Below are 24896 nucleotides of genomic sequence, written 5' to 3'. Positions count from 1 at the left end.
AGGAAATGGAAGACATACAAGACCACTGATAATCTCCCCTCGATCTGGGGCTCCATGCAAGATCTCACCCCGTGGGGTCAAAATGATCACAAGAACGGTGAGCAAAAATCCCAGAACCACACGGGGGGACCTAGTGAATGACCTGCTGAGAGCTGGGACCAAAGTAACAAAGCCAACCATCAGTAACACACTACGCCGCCAGGGACTCAAATCCTGTAGTGCGAGACGTGTCCCCCTGCTTAAGCCAGTACATGTCCAGGCCCGTCTGAAGTGCATTTGGATGATCCAGAAGAGGATTGGGAGAATGTCATATGGTCAGATGAAACCAAAATATAACTTTTTTGGTAAAAACTCAACTCGTCATGTTTGGAGGACAAAGAATGCTGAGTTGCATCCAAAGAACACCATACCTACTGTGAAGCATGGGGTTGGAAACATCATGCTTTGGGTCTGTTTTTTCTGCAAAGGGACCAGGACGACTGATCCGTGTAAAGGAAAGAATGAATGGGGCCATGTATCGTGAGATTTTGAGTGAAACCCTCCTTCCATCAGCAAGGGCATTGAAGATGAAACGTGGCTGGGTCTTTCAGCATGACAATGATCCCAAACACACCGCCCGGGCAACGAAGGAGTGGCTTCGTAAGAAGCATTTCAAGGTCCTGGAGTGGCCTAGCCAGTCTCCAGATCTCAACCCCATAGAAAATCTTTGGAGGGAGTTGAAAGTCTGTGTTGCCCAGCGACAGCCCCAAAACATCACTGCTCTAGAGGAGATCTGCATGGAGGAATGGGCCAAAATACCAGCAACAGTGTGTGAAAACCTTGTGAAGACTTACAGAAAACGTTTGACCTGTGTCATTGCCAACAAAGGGTATATAACAAAGTATTGAGAAACTTTTGTTATTGACCAAATACTTATTTTCCACCATCATATGCCAATAAATTCATTAAAAATCCTACAATGTGATTTTCTGGAATTTTTTTTCTAATTTTGTCTGTCATAGTTGACGTGTACCTATGATGAAAATGACAGGCCTCTCTCATCTTTTTAAGTGGGAGAACTTGCACAATTGGTGGCTGACTAAATACTTTTTTTCCCCACTGTATGTATAGATTTTCTTTGAACCACCTCAGAAAACACCACACAATACAAAGTTCATAGAGGCCACACTACACATATGACAGCAGTAGTATACAAAGGATCAGAACTCTTGTAGAAGAATAGGCTTTCGTTTTTTGTCCTCGCGTCCAAGTCACGATGACAGGAAATGTAATCCAGTTCTCGCCCTCAAAAAGCTTCCGTCATCATAGTTACAATCACATGAACATTGCGGCTACCTTTCGTGAAAGATGGGTGTCAGAGAGGTCTTTGCCCAAACAGGACAGACCTCCATCACTTGTGTCCAATAGAAAGAGGTTTAGAACCCAGAAGGCCCACTTTTTTGTTATACACTAGCCAATGACATTATCATTGTGCCAACTCCGTGACAGCTCACCTAGTCATGGACAGTAAGCTTTTTATTTTTTACTATCCGACAAAGGCCTGTGAATATAAGTTAGCATGTGTTCTGTTAACGAAACCTACGTCCCCCAGTCAGCAAACAGCATTCAGTGAGGATTCACACAAGGGGGTTGGTCTCAAAAGTCTACAACGGCGTCCTTTCCTCGTCTCCTTCCTTCACCTGCACTAGTCTGCAACAGGTGGACAGGTGAGATGACACTTTCCTGTCCCATTTGGCCCATAGGGCTTTCACCTATCCTGGGATTTCAGATCAGTGCAGATGAAGGGAAGGAGATAAGCAAAGGGTACGAGGAAAGGAGGCTACTTTTTTACTAATGAGATGCAGCCCCAGACTTAGTTCCACCCCCATGGATTATTATTGCACACAGCACTCCTCTAAGGCCTCTCATTCAACATCACAAAAGCACAACAATACAAGTGCCCCTTTAAGAGCGCTCCCATTTTAAATAGCTTTATATATCAACAATGCAGGACAGGTCCCCTTTAATGAAAAAGTGCTCAACTCATAATATATATATATAAAAAAGGACTGATATACCTTCATTTGATAGTACATTTGATATGTCCAACGATTAACTTAAAATGCATGGTCTGCTTGCTTTGTTGAAAGCAGCCTGGTTTGATGTGTGGAATAAAATCATGAATTACTAAATTCACTACATTTCAACAGAATCACTGATTTAGCAGTGCAGTCAGTGGATAAAACGAATCGTTTGTGGTCTCCCATCTTGGTCAGGTCAGTAACATGATGGAAGGAAAGAGGGGCTGTTACAAGACAGGGACACGTAAGGTTAAAGTTACCAGACACCGGGCAAACAAACTAAATGGATTATGATTGCACTGACATTTCATTATGTACCAATTTACGTATACTCCTTCACATTCATTCACAATTCCCAGTATATATATTGACCAATCACTCACTTACAGCAAACCATTCAGTACATACACAGGTGAGTTACTTCATTCAATTAAGAAGATAGCCGTATATAACGGTCACCCTCACAGTATTCACGCACAGAATTCTGTGTGGACAGCAATCCCTAACCAGACGAATTGCCTAAACACAATCAACCCCTCCCTTTTCAAACTGTTCGTTGAATTGGATTTCTGCTCGGAAAATACCCTTTCTTTAGGTCAGATGTAGAGACTTCAGAAGCGCTAGTAAAATTTCGCTGCACCCGCTATAACATCTGTTAAACTGTGTACGCAACCAATAAACTTTGATTTGATTTTCACTTCCATCCAGTTTTATTTGGATTAATTTATACTTTAAGAATCTTGACATTTATGACATCACTGTCGAATCCGTATTCATAATCTCATTCGAGGCAGAGAACAGAAAGCATAGGTACTAAAAATCCCAAAATGGAGCAGGGTGTTACTGCGGAGACCGTTTCCATGGAGACTTGGCCTTTCCGGCCGTGCGGTTTAGCCGGCGATTCTACCGCTCTTTTGGATTGTCGTCCTCAAAGCGACAACAGGACCCCACTAAAAGGTCCCACACATTTTAGACTTAGACCGGCACTAATAACTGATTCAACGAATCAAGAGTGGAATTTTGGGTACTGTTTCTTTGCAGTCCGCTCTGGAGAAGTGTTGAATGTCTCAGGAACCACATTGATATGATATAGCAGGCTGCTGAGATGTGCAGCATGAATAACAGATGTGTTAGTGCTGGGCTAAAAAGGAATGGATTGAGAAAGACTGCTCTCTATGCCACTGCTCATCCCATCACATAGAATAGGGATTATGGAGAAGATATGTATTCTACAATAAACCTTTCACCCCAGTGTCTCAGGTAAGAAACGATATGAAATCCCCATAAGCATTACTGAGAGCAGCACACAACGTGAGTCTTTTCCCTCCCTCTCCAATCAAGAAGGTTTGGAATCCGTGTGCAGATCGAAAAGCTGGGTCTTCAGTGTCCAGTCCGATGGGAGCTTAGAAGAACCACACTGCAACCCAAACCACAGCAGATTAAAATACAAATAGCAACAAATATCAAGTGGATTCATCATCATTTTCACAGTTGGTCCAAAAAGTATATTTTTCTTTCTTCTTGTTTGCAGTTCAAAAGTCCAACTCCCCTTCCATCAGTCTGTCGTCATTAAAAGTGGGGAAAGTTGTTTTCAGCCAAATATGTCTTTCAAGTCGTTGTTGACAGACGCACTATGTCTGAGCCCACCATCCGCATTCATTCCGGGAGCGGCCGTGGGCTGAGAGAAGTTCTGCGGGCTGAAGAAAGGGTTGGCCTGCATCCCGAACCCACTGGCCACCCCTCCCATGGCTAATGGTGCTCCCTGCATCGGGGCAGTCTGACTGGGCTGGGCCGAACCAAACTGATTAAGCCAGGGGATGGCGGTGGTCCCGGGGGTGGGCTTGGGAGGAGCCATTTGGTTGAGGCCGACTTTGGGCTTGTTGGAAGTGAATAAGGAGTCCAAGGCAGACATGTCAGGGGTCTTGGTGCACCCTTGGTTCTGGGTCAGGGCACCAAAGTTAGGGGTGCTGGTGGTGGTGGCCATTCCTCCGTAGAGGCCGAGGCCGGGGGGCCGCATGCCCATCCCCCCTGTCTGGAAGCCCATGGTTGGGTTGTAACCGTTGCTGACCATAGAGCCCATGGGGGTGGTGGAGGGGTAGGCTGAGGAGGAGATGGTGCTGCCCTGGACGGGGCCTGGTCTGGGGGGAGAGGTGAGGGACAGGCTGCCCAGGGGTGTCATATTGTTCAGCAGGCTGCTGGTCAGGTCCTTGGCCTGCCAAACACATCAGGTCAAATCAGCTTATCATCTCAATGACAAATAGGTGGCAGGTTTGAAGTGGAAACTAAAGCAGATTACATCGATCTAAACATCAAACTAATAAATGATGCAGATGTAATTGTGACTGTTCTATATGAGGAGTTAAAAAAGTGTAACCATGGATGGCTACCAAGTAAGAAACTATACATTTTCACACTAGTATGTATGTATGTGTGTGTCTACTACCTGGGTAGAAGGAGTAGTTGGTTTGATACTCTGGGGGGCTAGTGCTGGCTGGTTTCTTAGTTTGGCTGCCTGTTCCTGCTCCTTGGCTAACCGCTGCTTCTCCTCCAGAGTCAGAGACATCTATAGAGAGAGAAAGAGAGAGTCAGAGACATCTATAGAGAGAGAGAGAGACAGAGACATCTATAGAGAGAGAGAGAGACAGAGACACCGAGAGAGAGAGAGAGAGAGAGAACAGAAATATACACTAGCAGCTATACAAGGTCAGGATAGATAAGATGGGTTTGGTAACATTCAATCACAAAAAGAAGGTAAAACAGAACATGCACCACCCAAGCTTATTTAATAAGAATGTTAACTGACTTCCATTGCAATACGTTTGCTCCGGTCTGTGCCTACTGAATAAGATGCTGAGTACGTACTCTGTTGAGTTGGGGAGCTGGTGCATAGCTTCCATTCACTTTCCCATTAACCCCTGCACTCCCAGAACTCCCTCCAAAGACATCATCAATCTGGAAAAAGACAACGGTTTCAATAAGCCATAACAATAACCCATGCCAAGATAAATTCTTATTATAAATTTGGCCCTACAAGTGTATGAAATCACATACATCAAGCCTTCATGCACACGTTTTTGCCTCATCTGGGCAATCGCCTCTCCCCTTGTTGTCAAGGAAATGACCTCTCACCTGGTTGCCAGGGCTGGGGGTGTGCTTTGTCTCTTCTGATTGGTTCGTCTGACTGGTATTGATATTCATACTCCTGAGGAGGACAGACAGAATAGCTCAAACTATTGCATTCAAGGGAATTTGTCTCGCACAAACAGAATCAAACATTACTCAACCCATCAGATTCTGAACATTAACTTGCATCAGACAGTATTTCCTGAGTCATTGTTGACTAAGAAAAGGAGAAGTAGGAAGATATAGTAAATACAGAAAGAACAGAACAGTCTAAAACATTATAACGTGTGCAAGGCCCTGTGAGTGTGCATAGACAGTGCAAAAATACAAAAGGTTGTACTGTCTCTATGCACTCACAGGGCCTTCCACACTACACACACTGATCCTCCAACACACACTCCATCATTTACTCACACACACATAATATGCACATACATTTATACTGACTCTACACACACCAACTCACATACAATCATCATATACACTGCTGCTACTCTGTTTATCATATATCCTGATGCCTAGTCACCTTACCCCCATACAGATACACCTCTATTGAACCAGTATCCCTGCACATTGTAAATATGGTACTAGAACTGACTAACCCTGTATATAGTATGCTTACTTACTTTATCATGTTTTTTTCTTATTTTTATATCTCGTGTGTTTTTGTTCTACCTTGTTATTTTGAGTATTACATTGTTATTGATTACTGCTTTGTTGGGGTTAGAGCTGCAAGAAAGGCATTTCACTGTAGTTGTCCACCTGACATTAAAACATGAGGGGGAAGACAGGAGGGAAAGAGTGATTGGATTGATACCTCTGTTGTTCCTGCATGCTGTGTAGCTGCTCCAGTTTGGTCTTGTGTTCTGCCTCCATACGAGTCAGCATGTCTTTGATCACAGCCATGAAGGAGTTAAACTGAAACACACAGAGAGAGGGTTCCAATAAAACCTTTGTCTGTGTGTGTGTGTGTGTGTGTGTGTGTGTGTGTGTGTGTGTGCGCATCTACCTACCTGGTTGAGGTTGAGGTTGTTGTCTATACTGAGCGAGACTAGGTGAGGCAGACTCTTGGCGGCTAGGTGCTCTTTGGGGATGCCCAGTTTCTTATGGGAGAAGGTACACTTATAGATCCCTATGGGTGGAAACAATCATACAACCATTCCACAATAGATCAGAGCCACAACAAACATCAACAGAAAATGTATCAATATTGTTAAATGGATAGTTCATGTTTTTAAGTGTTAGCCTAGAACTATCCCTAGGACTATCATCTAGATTCTAAAACGTTCTAGATGTTCCGTTACCTAGAACCCCCATGAGTACGGCTGGTTCTCTGGAGGGTATCTGTTGCAGGAAGGGTAGGATCTCGTCAATGACATACCACTTGTCCAGGTACTCCAGAATCTTCCCCAGGCACACCAGGGAGTTGACCCTCACCTACACACACAGGTCAAACATACGCAATCAGAATATTTCTGTACAGTTAACTGGCAATCAATGGTCAGTCAAAAACAACCATATGCATTTGATCAACAGAGAGAGACAGAGAGAAAGAGAGAGAGAGAGAGAGAGAGAGAGAGAGAGAGAGAGAGAGAGAGAGAGAGAGAGAGAGAGAGAGAGAGAGAGAGAGAGAGAGAGAGAGAGAGAGAGAGAGAGAGAGAGAGAGAGAGAGAGAGAGACACAGAGAGAGAGAGAGAGAGAGAGAGAGAGAGAGACAGAGGGAGAGAGAGAGACAGAGAGACAGAGGGAGAGAGTGACAGAGAGAGACAGAGGGAGAGAGTGACAGAGAGAGAGAGAGAGAGAGTGACAGAGAGAGAGAGAGAGAGAGAGAGAGAGAGAGAGAGAGAGAGAGAGAGAGAGAGAGAGAGAGAGAGAGAGAGTCAAATGAGAGCGAGAGACTGACTGCAAGAGAGGAGGTCTGTAGACAGGCAGACTTGATGCGGGGGATGAGTGCGTTCTTCATGGAGGGATACTCGATCAGGTTGGCGAACGTGGGGATTATGTTCAAACACAGCTCCTGGGGGCACACAAATATAGGGCACAGCATTGGTGATGACTTAATGGCAGTGGTTTCCATAGAATCACATATAGCCTAGAACTCTCGAATGAACATTGGGATCATAGCAACGCCAAAATATTGTCTGTCTTGGTCAGGCGTATTATAGAATCTCTATGGTGGTTCCCATGTGAGCTTTACAGAGTTGGTTGAATTTGCTGCTAACCGCTGGTCCAGGGTCAGGTTTTTCTTATCCTCTCAATGGTAAGTTATACACTCCCATTCAAAAGTTTGGGGTCACTTAGAAATGTCCTTGTTTTCCATGAAAACATACATGAAATGAGTTTGAATAGGAAATATAGCAAAATGAATAGGAAATGTAGTCATTGACAAGGTTAGAAATAATGATTTTTAATATAAATAATAATTGTGTCCTTCAAACTTTGCTTTCGTCAAAGAATCCTCCATTTGCAGCAATTACAGCCTTGCAGACCTTTGGCATTCTAGTTGTCAATTTGTTGAGGTAATCTGAAGAGATTTCACCCCATGCTTCCTGAAGCACCTCCCACAAGTTGGATTGGCTTGATGGGCACTTCTTACATACCATACGGTCAAGCTGCTCCCACAACAGCTCAATAGGGTTGAGATCCGGTGACAGTGCTGGCCACTCCATTATAGACAGAATACCAGCTGACTGCTTCTTCCCTAAATAGTTATTGCATAGTTTGGAGCTGTGCTTTGGGTCATTGTCCTGTTGGAGGAAATTGGCTCCAATCAAGCGCCGTCCACAGGGTATGGCATGGCGTTGCAAAATGGAGTGATAGCCTTCCTTCTTCAAGATCCCTTTTACCCTGTACAAATCTCCCACTTTACCACCACCAGACCATCACATTGCCTCCACAATGCTTGACAGATGGCATCAAGCACTCCTCCAGCATCTTTTCATTTGGTCTACGTCTCACAAAATGTTCTTCTTGTGATCCGAACACCTCAAACTTCGATTCGTCTGTCCGTAACACTTTTTTCCAATCTTCCTCTGTCCAGTGTCTATGTTCTTTTGCCCATCTTAATATTTTATTTTTATTGGCCAGTCTGAGATATGGCTTTTTCTTTGCAACTCTGCCTAGAAGGTCAGCATCCCGGAGTCGCCTCTTCACTGTTGACGTTGAGACTGGTGTTTTGTGGGTACTATTTATTGAAGCTGCCAGTTGAGGACCTGTGAGGCGTCTGTTTCTCAAACTAGACACTAATGTATTTGTCCTCTTGCTCAGTTGTGCATCGGGGCCTCCCACTACTCTTTCTATTCTGGTTAGAGCCCGTTTGCGCTGTTCTGTGAAGGGAGTAGTACACAGCGTTGTACGAGATCTTCAGTTTCTTGGCAATTCTCGCATGGAATAGCCTTCATTTTTCAGAACAAGAATAGACTGACGAGTTTCAGAAGAGTTCTTTGTTTCTGGCCATTTTGATCCTGTAATTGAACCCACAATTGCTGATGCACTAGTCTCAAGAAGGCCAGTTTTATTGCTTCTTTAATCAGCACAACAGTTTTCAGCTGTGCTAACATAATTGCAAAAGGGTTTAGCCTTTTAAAATGATAAACTTGGATTAGCAAACACAACGTGCCATTGGAACACAGGACTGATGGTTGCTGATAAGGGGCCTCTGTATACCTATGTAGATATTCCATTAAAAATCAGCCGTTTCCAGCTACAAAAGCCATTTACAACATTAACAATGTCTACACTGTATTTCTGATCAATTTTATGTTATTTGAATGGACAAAAAAAGTTGCTTTTCTTTTGAAAACAAGGACATTTCTAAGTGACCCCAAACTTTTGAACGGTAGTGTTCGTTCAGGATTTGGGGTCAGTGGTTAGTCGTTAACGCCGCAATTGACCTCCCTTTACTTCCTTCACTACATCACTGACTCATTTGGATAGGTAAATAGAGATCTCTCTCTTTTACAATGCACAGTACCCGGCCAACAAATTATCATTAAATCAAGGGAGTGTATATTTAACCGGCAGAAAATGAATGGCAACGGACAACAGTATGCTAATGTACCCTTACCTTAATCACACTCAAACTAAGCCTAACCTTAACCTCAATCCTAAACCTAACCTTATTTCATTTGTATTGCAGTTGTCTTTCTGCCGGTGGAATAAACACGTCGTACAATCATCATGTGGTTGTCTGTGGTACCTGTATCTGGATGGAGGGCGCCTCCAGGGCTCTGTAGACCATGGGCAGAACGCTGTTCTTAATGTCCTCTGGTGGGGTCTTGGTCAGCAGCAGGTCCATCTTTTGCAGGAAGATCAGCAGGATCTGATAGACACAGAGGGTTAAACGCGGCTCATCCAGGGTTAATGACGGGAGAGTGATAGATACAAAGAGAGATGTGTAACTACCAGTGAATTGAAACTAGGAATAAAGTGAGCTCTTTTTTTAAGCATTAGGGTGTCACACACACACACGCATGCACACAAACACACACACGCACGCACACAAACACACACACGCACACACACACACACGCACGCACACGCACGCACGTGCGACGCACAAGCAATGTCTTAGCAACTACGCTTAGCAAAGACCACTCACCATATTGCTTGCCTGAAGGCATGGAAAGGAGACAGAGAGAAACAGTATGATACATACAGCCCTGTCACCAGATAAAGCTTACAGCATTCTCTAGTCTGTTATCTAACCATGCCATCCCTGTAACACACATCAAGCCAACATAGAAGGTAGGCCTAAAAACTGGGTATGGGGATACACTGTGCGTATGTGTGTGTGTGTGTGTGTGTGTGTGTGTGTGTGTACCTGGACAGGCTCCTGCTGCTTGAACACAGGGCTGAGGTCCGGCAGGATGAGTCTGACGTACTCGTCCTTCGTACACTCCTCTGCGATCAGCAGCACGTTGGGCAGGACGAACGGCACCATGTCTGGGTTCACGAACTCTGAGGTGAGGGCTGGGAGGATACGGTAAACCACCACTCTCTGGGGTCGAGAGGAAGAGACAGGACGCAAAGGGGTTAGGAATAGTGGCTTTGATCAGAATGATTTGTATTAGGTCACTTTTGAGCACATATTTGAGGTTGAATAAAGTGGCCAACAAAGAAATGGCCAATCCCAATTTGACTGGATTATTGAAGACCGCGTTCCAAACTACCTGTACACTGAGCATGAAGCATTCTACTGTAGGAATGTACTGCTAGGCCACTCTAAAATGCACTGTAAGAGCAACACACACAGTGAACACTAACCTTGGGTAGCTTGGGCAAGACCTTGGGCAGGTTTTTGTAGAACTGGGACTTCTGCAGGTTGTCCCTCTGGAAGAGGGAATCAAAGTAGGCCAGCGTCACCGCCCCCACGTCATCAAAGAAGGGGATCTGAAGCACCCAGACGGAGAGAAGGGATTATTAAACTGAACAGGGTGGTATGTCATAAAGCAGGATAAAATAGTTAATATTGCTTAAATGCTCTGAAATAACTTGAAACGGGCATGGATTGATTCAACCAAAAGCCCATATTCAAATTTAGCTTTATTAAATGAATCAGAAAATCTAAAAGGTATTTCTAAATATTTATCAAAGTTAGCTAGCTGACTTGGTGATCCTGCTTTAATATATGTGAAAAATAAAGTGTATCCTGTTGTATTAGTGACATAAGGTCATATGTGGTGACACAGGGAGTGATCGGACCTTGGTCATCTGGTCAGCGTCAGGCCGGACGTTGGGCGTGACACTCAGCAGCATCTTGACGTGCTCCCTCACCTCCTCAGGAATCTTATTCAACATGGTGGGGCTCAGTCTGCTGAGCTATGGACAGACAGACAGACAGACAGACAGGGGATGGGGAGGGGGGGGGAGAGGGTGAGATCTACTAATTCAAAAAGGTATGGAATCAATGATGCATTACAAATATTGCAGTGAACTATGGCGTTAATATCTCTCCCTCGGTCCCTTTCTCTTAACAATGCTAAATAAGACGTGATACATTCTAACTAAGGTCTGTCGCCTGAATGAGTCCTTTGTGCTGTCGCTCAAGAGAAATCTAACTTTATGAAGAGGGCCAGCACTCACAACTTCATTTTAACTTTGATTTATTTGTATTTTGATCAGAAGTCACGTCGACATGTTTTGGCCATCAAGCCTTTATCTCTCCCCCCCTCCCCTCACCTGGTCCAGCTGTCGGCTGAAGCTCTTGAAGATGTCGTGCTTGTTGACCTGGAACACAGGCTTGCCCTCGTTGAAGACGGCATGCATCACCACGCCCAGCGAGTACATGTCCGAGGCAGCGTCGCAGCTCACCGACAGGATGTACTCGGGGGCCAGATACTCTGGGTTGGGCAGGCAGAGCGGAGGCAGGTTGGGCTCCCACTCCTTACAGGAATACTTGGGCTGGGGGAGAGAGGGAGGGACGGGGAAGGGGGTGGAGACAGGTATGTAAGGATAGATACAGATACAGTTGAAGTCTGAAGTTTACATACACCTTAGCCAAATACATTTAAACTCAGTTTTTCACAATTCCTGACATTTAATCCTAGTAAAAATTCCCTGTCTTAGGTCAGTTAGGATCGCAACTTTATTTTAAAAATGTGAAATGTCAGAATAATAGTAGAGAGAATGATTTATTTCAGCTTTTATTTATTTCATCACATTCCCAGTGGGTCAGAAGTTTACATACACTCAATTAGTATTTGGTAGCATTGTCTTTAAATTGTTTAACTTGGGTCAAACGTATTGGGTAGCCTTCCACAAGCTTCCACAATAAGTTGGGTGAATTTTGCCCATTCCTCCTGACAGAGCTGGTGTAACTGAGTCAAGTTTGTAGGCCTCCTTGCTCGCACACGCTTTTTCAGTTCTGCCCACATATTTTCTATAGGATTGAGGTCATGGATTTGTGATGGCCACTCCAATACCTTGACTTTGTTGTCCTTAAGCCATTTTGCCACAACTTTGGAAGTATGCTTGGGGTCATTGTCCATTTGGAAGACCCATTTGCGACCAAGCTTTAACTTCCTGACTGATGTCTTGAGATGTTGCTTCAATATATCCACATCATTTTCCTTCCTCATGATGCCATCTATTTTGTGAAGTGCACCAGTCCCTCCTGCAGCAAAGCACCCCCACAGCATGATGCTGCCACCCCCGTGCTTCACGGTTGGGATGGTGTTCTTCGGCTTGCAAGCAACCCCCTTTTTCCTCCAAACATAACAATGGTCATTATGGCCAAACAGTTCTATTTTTGTTTCATCAGACCAGAGGACATTTCTCAAAAAAGTACAATCTTTGTCCCCATGTGCAGTTGCAAACCGTAGTCTGGCTTTTTTATGGCGGTTTTGGAGCAGTGGCTTCTTCCTTGCTGAGCGGCCTTTCAGGTTATGTCGATATAGGACTCGTTTTACTGTATATACTTTTGTACCTGTTTCCTCCAGCATCTTCACAAGGTCCTTTGCTGTTGTTCTAGGATTGATTTGCACTTTTCACACCAAAGTATGTTCATCTCTAGGAGACAGAACGCGTCTCCTTCCTGAGCGGTATGACGGCTACGTGGTCCCATGGTGTTTATACTTGCGTACTATTGTTTGTACAGATGAACATGGTACCTTCTGGCATTTGGAAATTGCTCCCAAGGATGAACCAGACTTGTGAAGGTCTACCATTTTTTTTCTGAGGTCTTGGCTGATTTCTTTTGATTTTCTCATGATGTCAAGCAAAGAGGCACTGAGTTTGAAGGTAGGCCTTGAAATACATCCACAGGTACACCTCCAATTGACTCAAATGATGTCAATTAGCCTATCAGAAGCTTCTAAAGCCAAGACATCATTTTCTGGAATTTTCCAAGCTGTTTAAAGGCAGTCAACTTAGTGTATGTAAACTTCTGACCCACTGGAATTGTGATGCAGTGAATTATAAGTGAAATAATCTGTCTGTAAACAATTGTTGGAAAAATTACTTGTGTCAAGCACAAAGTAGATGTCCTAACCGACTTACCAAAACTATATTTTGTTAACAAGAAATGTGTGGAGTGGTTGAAAAACAAGTTTTAATGACTCCAACCCAAGTGTATGTAAACTTCCGCCTTCAACTGTACACACACACACACACAGAGGAAGAGATACATACAGGTGCTCACAGGCCACACACACACACACAGAGAGATGCACACCCACTCAACTACAGAGGTCAACAGACACACACACACACACACCAACACAATCTCCCTCTCTCTGTACTGTGCTGACCATCTCACCTCGGCGTCTGAGGGGTTGGTGGAGGAGATGCTGAAGTCAAAGCCCATGATCTTCCAGGCTCCGCTCTTGTTGAGTATGACGTTCTCCAGACACAAGTTCCCATGGACCATCTTCACCCCGCTGTGGAGGAACGACAAGCCCTCCGAGATCTGAGGGAGAGAGGGAAAGAAGGAGGGGGAGAGAGAGGGAGGGAGAAGAGAGAGGAGAGTAGTCAGAGGATAAAAGACAGGAGAGGTAAAACAGTGACAAGAGAAACAGAAAGACAATCTGTGATACTAACTACTGACAAACTCATTTCCCCTTGGGGATTAATAAAGTCTAATTATTTCATCTCATCTCGCTTGTTCCAGGCATTTTATAACACTTACAAAGAAAAACATTCACAACATAACACACAAATTCAAGCTGTACTTTAGTTTTTTTTCCAACCCAGATCAATTATGCAGCAGTGACATTTCACAGCATTCCTCCTTAAAAAGGGGCAATCTGCAATTCAAACAATAACAGTGAAACCCCACCAATGTTTTGGTAAAAAGCTGAAGGGTGGGGCTTGATTTTTTTTTTACCACTCCCAAATTCCTAGACAGAGCTATGGATGCAAGAACTGACCATCCATAAAAAATCAACATTATAGTTTGAACCATGTTTTGAGGCAAGTGTTTGTTTACAATAACATTGTTTACAAACAACTGAGTAAAACAAGCTTTGGGTTCTGAAGGTGTACGACAGTTGAACTAAGCTCATGAGGCATTAAGTTATATTCTTCAAGAATCAATGGGTACATATAATTAATTTAAAAGTCCAAAAATTGAAGTAGCAATCACAGATTGCCCTTTTAAGTAGCTGTGTGACTTGGCATGGGAGCACAATCTAATCAATTATCCCCCCAAAAATATGCCTGGGACACAACTTAATAAACAGAAAGAGAGGTGTGGTTAGTTCAATTGGGTTTGAAACATCTGCCAAGCAATACACATAGCAACAAGACATGTGTGTGAATGTGTATCTACACACTTGCGTGTGTATTGGGTCTCACCTGCAACAGGCCATACTTGGTCTCCACGTCGTACAGCTTGTAGTCCTTGATGTCTGTGGGCACGGGGCTGGGCAGGTTGTCCCACTGGCCCAGCACGTTGGACAGACTGGCAAACACTGGCTCTGTACAGAACGCCAGGCAGTCCCTGAAGGAGGAAGGGAGAGAGAATTCAACTTCAATGCTCACATTAGTGTGTCAATTATTACAAAACAGAGAAAGATGAAGAAAGAAGGAGTGTGTTCAGAATGACAGAGAAAAGGAGAAGAGGAACAGTTAGATGAAGAAAGAGAGACGGGGATGATGGTGAACTAGAGGAAGGATTGAGTAATAAAAGAAGGTAGAGAGAGAGCGAGCAATTAGGATCTGGCTAAAAATACTTGAATCAGTTATAGAACCCATTGCCCTTTATGATTGTGAGGTCTGCTCACCAACCATGATTCACAAAATGGGACAAACACCAAATTGAGACTCTGCATACAGAATTCTGCAAAAATATCCTCAGTGTACAATGTAAAACACCAAATAATGCATGCAGAGCAGAATTAGGCCGATACCCACTAATTATCAAAATCCAGAAAAGAGCCGTTAAATCCTACAACCACCTACAGTGAGGGAAAAAAGTATTTGATCCCCTGCTGATTTTGTACGTTTGCCCACTGACAAAGAAATGATCAGTCTATAATTTTAATGGTAGGTTTATTTGAACAGTGAGAGACAGAATAACAACGAAAAAATCCAGAAAAACACATGTCAAAGATGTTATAAATTGATTTGCATTTTAATGAGGGAAATAAGTATTTGACCCCCTCTCAATCAGAAAGATTTCTGGCTCCCAGGTGTCTTTTATACAGGTAACGAGCTGAGATTAGGAGCACACTCTTAAAGGGAGTGCTCCTAATCTCAGCTTGTTACCTGTATAAAAGACACCTGTCCACAGAAGCAATCAATCAATCAGATTCCAAAATCTCCACCATGGCCAAGACCAAAGAGCTCTCCAAGGATGTCAGGGACAAGATTGTAGACCTACACAAGGCTGGAATGTGCTACAAGACCATCGCCAAGCAGCTTGGTGAGAAGGTGACAATAGTTGGTGCTATTATTCGCAAATGGAAGAAACACAAAAGAACTGTCAATCTCCCTCGGCCTGGGGCTCCATGCAAGATCTCACCTCGTGGAGTTGCAATGATCATGAGAACGGTGAGGAATCGGCCCAGAACTACACAGGAGAATCTTGTCAATGATCTCAAGGCAGCTGAGACCATAGTCACCAAGAAAACAATTTGTAACACACTACGCCGTGAAGGACTGAAATCCTGCAGCGCCCGGAAGGTCCCCCTGCTCAAGAAAGCACATATACAGGCCCGTCTGAAGTTTGCCAATGAACATCTGAATGATTCAGAGGAGAACTGGGTGAAACTGTTGTGGTCAGGTGAGATCAAAATTGAGCTCTTTGGCATCAACTCAACTCGCCGTGTTTGGAGGAGGAGGAATGCTTCCTATGAACACCATCCCCACCGTCAAACATGGAGGTGGAAACATTATGCTTTGGGGGTGTTTTTCTGCTAAGGGGACAGGACAACTTCACCGCATCAAAGGGACGATGGACGGGCCATGTACCGTCAAATCTTGGGTGAGAACCTCCTTCCCTCAGCCAGGGCATTGAAAATGGGTCGTGGATGGGTATTCCAGCATGACAATGACCCAAAACACATGACCAAGGCAACAAAGGAGTGGCTCAACAAGAAGCACATTAAGGTCCTGGAATGGCCTAGCCAGTCTCCAGACCTTAATCCCATAGAACATCTGTGGAGGGAGCTGAAGGTTCGAGTTGCCAAACGTCAGCCTCAAAACCTTAATGACTTGGAGAAGATCTGCAAAGAGGAGTGGGACAAAATCCCTCCTGAGATGTGTGCAAACCTGGTGGCCAACTACAAGAAACGTCTGCCGTCTGTGATTGCCAACAATCAAGTACTAAGTCATGTACAACAAGTACTAAGTCATGTTTTGCAGAGGGGTCAAATACTTATTTCCCTCATTAAAATGCAAATCAATTTATAACATTTTTGACATGTGTTTTTCTGGATTTTTTTGTTGTTATTCTGTCTCTCACTGTTCAAACAAACCTACCATTAAAATTATAGACTGATCATGTCTTTGTCAGTGGGAAAACGTACAAAATGAGCAGGGGATCAAATACTTTTTTTCCTCACTGTAAAAGGAAGCGATTCCCAAACCTTCCATTACAAAGCCATCACCTACAGAGATATCAACCTGGAGAAGAGTCCCTTAAGCAAGCTGGTCCTGGAGCTCTGTTCACAAACACAAACAGACCCCACAGAGCCCCAGGACAACAACAACACAATTAGACCCAACCAAATCATGAGAAAACAAAATGAGAATTACTTGACACATTGGAAAGAATTAACAAAAAAACAGAGCAATCTAAAATGAAGGAAAGCTTTGACTTTGTACAGACTCAGTGAGCATAGCCTTGCTATTGAGAGAGGCCGCCGTAGGCAGACCTGGCTCTCAAGAGAAGACTGAGCTGCACTTCCTAACCGCTTGCCAAATGTATCACCATATTAGACACATATTTCTCTCAGATTACAGACCCACAAAGAATTCTAAAAAAATAATCACATTTTGATAAACTCCCATATCTATTGGATGAAATACCAGTGTGCAATCACAGCAGCAAGATTCGTGACCTGTTGCCACAAGAAAAGGGCAACCAGTGAAGAACAAACACCATATTTATGTAAATTTAACTATTTGCACATCTTTACAACACTGTATATAGACATAATGACACTTTTGTGGGTGTAATGTTTATTATCTTTTTCACTTGCTTTGGCAATGTAAACATGTTTCCCATGCCAATAAAGCCCTTTGAATTGAAATTGAAAGAGGTAGTGTGTGTGCATTCATTTGTATGTATTATGTATCCCCATTAGCTGCTGCCAAGGCAGCAGCTACTCTTCCTGGGGTCCATCAAAATTAAGGCAGTTATACATTTTTAAAATATTACAATACATTCATAACAGATTTCACAACACATTAAGTGTGTGCCCTCAGGCCCCTACTCCACTACCACATATCTATAACACAAAAGCCATGTGTACGTGTGTATGTTATCATGTGTGTGTATGCATGTGTCTGTGCCTGTGTGTCTCTTCACAGTCCCGCTGTTCTATAAGTTGTATTTGTATCTTTTTTTTGTATCTGATTCTACTGCTTGCATCAGTTACCTGATGTGGAATAGAGTTCCATGTAGTCATGGTTCTATGTAGTACTGTGCGCCTCCCATAGTGTGTTCTTGACCTCTGGTGGAACGTCTTGTGGGGTATGCATGGGTGTCTGAGCTGTGTGCCAGTAGTTCAAACAGACAGCTCGGTTCATTCAACATGTCAATACCTCTCACAAATACAAGTAGTGATGAAGTCAATCTCTCCTCCACTTTGAGCCAGGAGAGATTGACATGGATATTATTAATGTTAGCTCTCTGGGTACATCCTAGGGTCAGCCGTGCTGCCCTGGTCTGAGCCAATTGCAATTTTCCCTCTTTGTGGCACCGGACCACACGACAGAACAGTAGTCCAGGTGCGACAAAACTAGAGCCTGTAGGACCTGCCTTGTTGATAGTGCTGTTAAGAATGCAGAGCAGCGCTTTATTATAGACAGACTTCTCCCCATCCTAGCTACTGTTGTATCAATATGTTTTGACCATGACAGTTTACAATCCAGGGTTACTCCAAGCAATTTAGTCCCTTCAACCTGCTCAATTTCCACATTATTCATTACAAGATTTGGTTTTAGGCTTTACTCAAAGCCAGTGGCATGTCGTTAGTAAAGATTGAAAAAAGTAAGGGGCCTAAACAGCTACCCTGGGGAATTCCTGATTCTACCTGGATTTTGTTGGAGAGGCTTCTATTAAAGAATACCCTCTGTGTTCTGTTAGACAGGTTTACGTTTTAGTCATTTAGCAGACGCTCTTATCCAGAGCGACTTACGGTTAGTGAGTGCATATATTTTGTTTCTTTTTTTTCATACTGGCCCCCCGTGGGAAACGAACCCACAACCCTGGCGTTGCAAGCACCATGCTCTACCAACTGAGCTACATGGGGCCCAGGTAACTCTTTATCCACAATATAGCAGGGGGTGTAAAGCCATAACACATACGTTTTTCCAGCAACAGACTATGATTGATAATGTCACTGAAGTCTATGAAAACAGCCCCCACAATCTTTTTATCATCAATTTCTCTCAGCCAATCAGTCAGTCATATGTGTAAGTGCTGTGCTTGTTGAATGTCCTTCCCTATAAGCGTGCTGAAAGTCTGCTGTCAATTTGTTTACCGTAAAATAGCACTTTATCTGGTTAAACACTATTTTTTCCAAAAGTTTATTAAGGGTTGGTAACAGGCTGATTGGTCGGCTATTTGAGCCAGTAAAGGGGGCTTTACTATTCTTAGGTAGCGGAATGACTTTTGCTTCCCTCCAAGCCTGGAGGCACACACATTCTAGTAGGCTTAAATTGAAAATATGGCAAATAGGAGGGGCAATATCCTCCACTATTATCCTCAGTAATGTTCCATCCAAGTTGTCAGACCCCGGTGACTTGTCATTGTTGATCGACAATAATAATTTTTTCACCTTATCAACACTTACTTTACAGAATTCAAAATTACAATGCTTGTCTTTCATAATTTGGTCAGATATACTTGGATGTGTAGTGTCAGCGTTTGTTGCTGGCATGTCATGCCTACGTTTGCTGATCTTGCCAATGAAAAAAAACATTAATGTAGTTGGCAATATCAGTGGGTTTTTGATGAATGAGCCATCTGATTCAATTAATGATTGAGCGGGGTTTGCCTTTTTGCCCAAAATTTAATTTAAGGTGCTCCAAATCTTTTTACTATCATTCTTCATGTCATTTATCTTTGTTTCATAGTGTAGTTTCTTCTTCTTTTTATTCAGTTTAGTCACATGATTTCTCAATTTGCAGTATGTTTGCCAATCAGTTGTACAGCCAGACCTATTTGCCATCTCTTTTGCCTCATCCCTCTCAACCATACAATTTTTCAATTCCTCATCAATCCACGGGGATTTAACAGTTTTTACAGTAATTTTCTTAATGGGTGCATGCTTATTAGTAACTGGGATAAGCAATTTCATAAATGTGTCAAGAGTAGCGTCTGGTTCCTCATCATTACACACCACAGACCAACAAATATTCTTCACATCAACAACATAGGAATCATTACAGAACTTCTTGTATGACCTCTTATATACAATATTAGGCCCAGCCTTTGGAACTTTAGTTTTCCTAGATATGGCTACTATATTGTGATCACTACATCCGATGGATTTGGATACTGCTTACAAACAAATTTATGCAGCATTAGTAAAGATATGATCAATACATGTTGAAGATTTCATTCCTGTACAGTTTGTAACTACCCTGGTAGGCTGATGATTGATAACCTGAACCAGGTTGCAGGCACTAGTTACAGTTTGAAGCTTTCTCTTGAATGGGCATCCTGATGAAAGCTAGTCAATATTTAAAATCACCCAGAAAGTATACCTCTCTATTGATATCACATATATTATCAAGCATTTCACACGTTATCCAGATACTGACTGTTAGCACTTGGTGGTCTATAGCAGCTTCCCACCAGAATGGGCTTTAGGTGAGGCAGGTGAACCTGTAGCCATCTTACTTCAACAGTATTTAACATGAGATCCTCTCTAAGCTTTACAAGAATGTGGTTCTGAATATAGACCGCAACACCGCCCCCATTGTATTTTCTGTAAATGTTATAACCTTGTATTGCTACCACTGTATCAAAGGTATTATCTAAGTGAGTTTCAGAGATATAGAATATGAATGTCATCTGTTACTAGCAAATTATTGATTTCATGAACCTTGTTTCTTTAGCTACATATGTTAACGTGGGCTATTTCTAACACTTTTCTGGGATGCTTTGTCTTGCTTTACTGGGAAGCTTAGCAGAGGTAAACATACTCAGGTTATTTTTATTAGTGCAGGGTGAGCTGCACACAGTGGACTTCCTACTAGGGCACACCACCTCAGTGCTAACAGTATTACTCTGGTTCATAGGCATATGATTACTGCATGCTGTAGGATGAGCAGAGGCATTCCGGGCAGTAAGATGGACATAAATTAGGTTATTTACATTGTGTCTTCCAACGCCCCTAGGATAATGTACATTTGCTGATTCATTATGACAACTCAGCGACACAATGGTAGGGATTAAATGACCTGGACTTGAGTCATTGACTCAACGCAGCCTTATAATGCTGTGAAAGGATCCAGGAACCCAAAATATTTGTGTGGATCCCATCCTCCTTATTATACAAGCTTTGTTTCCATAAGGTATCAAAATTGTCAATAAATGTTACACCCACAGAGCTGCAATAGTCTCGTAGCCAGTGAAGGAGGGCTAAAAGTCTGCTGAACCGTTAAATGCCACGATTTAGGGAGGGCAGAGGGCCAGATATTATGGGGCGTTTGTTGGTGTCAAGTAGAGACCCAATCAGTTCTTTAAAATCCATATTCAGCTGTTCTGAGCTGCCCTTCATAATGTCATTTGACCCCACATGAACCATGACAGTATCAGCCCCCGGTGACTGACTCACAGCCTCGGGAAGCAACCCAGTGATATCCTGAACTTTTGCCCCAGGAAAACACAAAGTCTTTGCACCAGGTACAGATATATGCCTCAGAGTGTGTATGCATGACTTGCGTGCGTGTGTGTGTTTGTTTGTGTGTGTGTGTGTGTGTGTTATGCGTGTGTGTCTGTGTGTAAAGGCTCCTAGCAGAACGTCTGTGCTCGCTTGAAAAACTTGAAAAAAAGCAGCAATATTACTGTTTGTCCCTCTTGAGACACCGTAGCAACTAGTACACGTGCTTAAAATAGTCTGAATTCATCTAAGATTAGTCAAGAGGTCTGTAATTATAAATGTTATGTTTTTGCAGAGGCGGTCTTAGTCGTGCAATTTTACATCTAACCAAGATGTTTGGTGCAGTATTTCTCAAGTGAAAGAATTTGCATGAAAACGAGTCGTCTGTCGTTGAATGACAACAAACACTTCATTGAAGAATCCCTACTGTTGACCAATTACAGACGAAAGGGCGTAGACTTCGGCTACCGAACTTGGACAAGCCTCAAGAAAGAAAATAATGTGCTCGAACTGACGGAAAAAAAACTGCAGAACGTTGCCGAACACCAAAACGAACAAAAACGTAGTCTGAATATACGCGCCAACTGTTTCGACTGGGAAGCATACGGTAAGCTTAACCTACCTCGACTCCTCCAGCGGGTGCTGGACAGTGAGCAGACGAGGGTGGCGCAGTCTGGTGAGCTGCTGCACGCCTCTCTTCAGAGAGTCAATGATCTGGTCCTTGTCAAACTTCTGATACTTATCCACCATCTTCTTCTCAAACACAAACACAGCCACCTCCTGGAAGAAAAAAGAATAAAACAGGAATGACCACCTGCATCAGGACAACCACTGACAGTTTGTGTCAGTAGGAGATGGTAAAATGAGTCCCATCCATCCTTTGAACAAATTGTGGAAAACAAACATGTGTAAGTCCTCAGGACTGGGTTGGTAGACACTGCTCTAGTTAAGCAAGTTAAGTATAGAACAGACCTATACTTATCAGTCCATGAAGCCCTCAGGCAGCCTCACCTGTTTGGTTGACTTCTTGGTTCCGTTGTAGATCCTCCAGCACATGCCGGGCCCGCCGCTGGCGATGTGGCAGCCCACCTCAAATTCCCGCGTCACCGGGTTGCCCATGACGGCGCTGGTCATGTCGGCCGTCACCTTGGTGACAGTGCTCTTGAGCTTGTTTAGCATGGACTCCATGGTGACTCAGCCTGACCTTTGACCCCTGGGGGGAAGAGAGAGAGAGGTCACAGAGGGTTCAGCTATATGGTGTACTGAAATAGAGGCTGCAAACACACACAACTTTCGTATGGGAAAAAAACTAGTCTATTAGCAACACATATTGACGCACCTGCCAGATTGCCACATAGAGCAAAATCACACATGAAAGTGTCCTGTAATGGCTGTAGACAGAGCTGTCGTGGTGTCTGATGTGTGCCACACACACACACACACACAATATGCACATCCACCTACACAGTCCTACAGAGTACACACAGTGGGCAAGTGCAATCACACACACGGACGCACACACAAACAAACAAATCTCCTAAATCACAGTGACTTAGAAGTGAGAGAGACAGATCCGAAACAGAGTCAATATTTCTGTATTATTAGTATGCATTGTCTGCACTCGCGTCTGACAAATCCCGACAAGCGCTGGCCAAAATCCCGGCACGGCAACAATAGAATCAGAGTGAATGAACACATTCAGACATAATATCCTATTAGCATATCAAGCAGTGGGCGTGCGTCCCAAATGGCACCCTATTCCCTATTTAGTGCACTATTGGCCCTGGACAAAAGTAGTGCGCTATATAGGGAATAGGATGCCATTTGGGACGCAGCCTGGAGATGTGGGTTCGCACCCCAAACAACAGACTAGTGAGGAAGCCATTGATCTCATGTTTAATTATAAACCTCATTGAGTCACTGTCTGAAGCCTATATCTGTACAAGTCGGTCTCCTGCAGGCAGGGTATAATGTCATTGCTTTCCTCAACACCTGGGCCTAGCACTGATGTAGTTGCCAACAGCCATAATTGAGTCAGTGGACACTGCTGGATGTGGACAAAGCAAAGGGTTTTAATCTTGAGCAGGGAGGAAACCAACCGGTCCATAAAACCCATTACTTAATCAGTGTGTTCCTCTCTCTGTGTGTCTGACTTTCTGTCTCTCTCTCATTGCTGCCAAATCCCTCCTGACAAATTGTTGAACAAACAAACTGATGATTCACACATCGGTTGCCATAACAAAGAAATGAAAGTTCAGTGCCAAACAAAATGTATGTGGACTAGGGTTGGGCGATATACCGTATACCAAGGTATTTTGAAATACAGACAGTATCATTTAAAATACTGCTTACATTTTTTTTCTATGTGGGGGGGTGCTACGCCACTGCTTATAACTAACTAAGTTAAATATAAACTATAAGAAATCAAATAAATGATGTCCAGCTCAGGGCTCCTGCTATGGATTTAGTTTGCTAACTTGCTAGCTAAGTGGCTAGATGTCAAGATCAAGCTTCTTGGTTACAGCAGAGACATTCAATCCCCTCCTTAATCAAGATTGATGTAGCCTAAAAAGTATCAAAGTCTCTGTCTGTCTGCTGAGAAATGAATCATACAGTATTATTCCTGTATGCAGTCCTGTCATTTAAATACACAGTATTTCAATTTCCAGAATCTCTCCTTACAAGCAGGCGAGCAAGTGAGATAAGAAGAATAACTGGGAATACAAATGGCTGGCCCATTCAAGTGGCAAGAAGAGCTGACCGATTGTATTCAACCAGCACTGTGCTTTTGAGATTCTCACATTGATGACAGATATTGAATTAGCCCAAAATGTATGTCTGCAAACTGCGAGACCTAGCTAGATCCTCAGCAAAATGCAATGTAAAGTTGGAATATGATATTACCAAAGTATATCTCTCTCGGTCTCTGGATATTGCATAGGTTAGTCTACATGTAACATTCTCCGTTTCAATATGGTCCTTTTAATTATAAAAGTGGAATCAATAAGCTTTTACAATTGGTTGGATGCATTTCCTACTGGAAATGTGAAAGAGCCAATCACAGTGGCTTTCCCCTTCCGCACCTCACCGTCTGTGTAGCAGGCTAAGTAGACAGTACACGTGACTCTGGTAGGGTAGCTGAACTAACACAAGCAGCTAGCAAACGTTAGCTGGCTCCTATGATAGGGTATCCATACCAGTGTCTGCCGACGGCCAGTTGAGCAATTGCGGAAGGAGGAACACGGTTGTGTGACATGGTTAGCTAGCTTGCTACACCATATAATTTAGCTAGCTACCGTATTGGCTAAACCAATACCTGTCCTGTTTGTTTAACCGGTTTGGGCCTCACCCGACTTCCAAATTGTTTTTATTCATGTGGCTACCCAGTTAGCTATCGCGTAGCAGTAGACTAGTAAAAGGGGGACGACACTTTTGACATGTTTGTTGAAATGCCGTGTGGCGTTTCTGGGTCTGAAACCAACTATATCACGCTTACCTGTGTCACGAAGGAGATGGAAGTGGTTTTATGATTCCAAGTCGCGGTTGAATACCAACACAGCTGTCATTGATTGCTGTGGTACACAGCCTCCATCTCTTCCAGAGTCAAAATTTCTGGTTGGCTTCTTTGCTAAGCTAGCTTGCCACTTACTGGTAGCGTCACTTCCGGCTACTCTAGCAGATAAGTCATGTGCTGCGTGTTGATTTAAGAGTACTT

The 24896-nt window shown here is 43.4% G+C and overlaps 1 protein-coding gene across 2 annotated transcripts; it reads right to left on the bottom strand.

Annotated features, from left to right (window-relative positions):
- Positions 1–1099: 1099 nt before the first annotated feature.
- LOC121543429 (SCY1-like protein 2) lies at positions 1100–24858 on the bottom strand. 2 transcript variants are annotated; one of them, XM_041853288.2, is made up of 19 exons: positions 24678–24858; positions 22193–22394; positions 21804–21961; positions 14478–14622; positions 13441–13590; positions 11364–11585; positions 10887–11003; positions 10449–10574; positions 10006–10182; positions 9784–9795; positions 9382–9504; positions 7087–7200; positions 6488–6620; positions 6197–6315; positions 6001–6101; positions 5190–5262; positions 4923–5012; positions 4504–4623; positions 1100–4272 (listed from the first exon to the last, which is right to left on the bottom strand). In XM_041853288.2, the coding sequence occupies exons 2-19, from the start codon at positions 22367–22369 to the stop codon at positions 3652–3654; spliced, it is 2778 nt and encodes a 925-aa protein (XP_041709222.1). In that variant the 5' UTR covers positions 22370–22394; positions 24678–24858; the 3' UTR covers positions 1100–3651. The 2 variants fall into 2 exon arrangements, with proteins under 2 accessions (XP_041709222.1, XP_041709223.1); XM_041853289.2 differs by lacking the exon at positions 9784–9795.
- Between the last annotated feature and the right edge of the window lie 38 nt (positions 24859–24896).

Source organism: Coregonus clupeaformis, chromosome 28, assembly GCF_020615455.1.
Source record: "Coregonus clupeaformis isolate EN_2021a chromosome 28, ASM2061545v1, whole genome shotgun sequence".
In the NCBI taxonomy this organism is placed as follows: Eukaryota; Metazoa; Chordata; class Actinopteri; order Salmoniformes; family Salmonidae; genus Coregonus; species Coregonus clupeaformis.
This window is presented reverse-complemented; position numbering and strand designations above follow the sequence as displayed.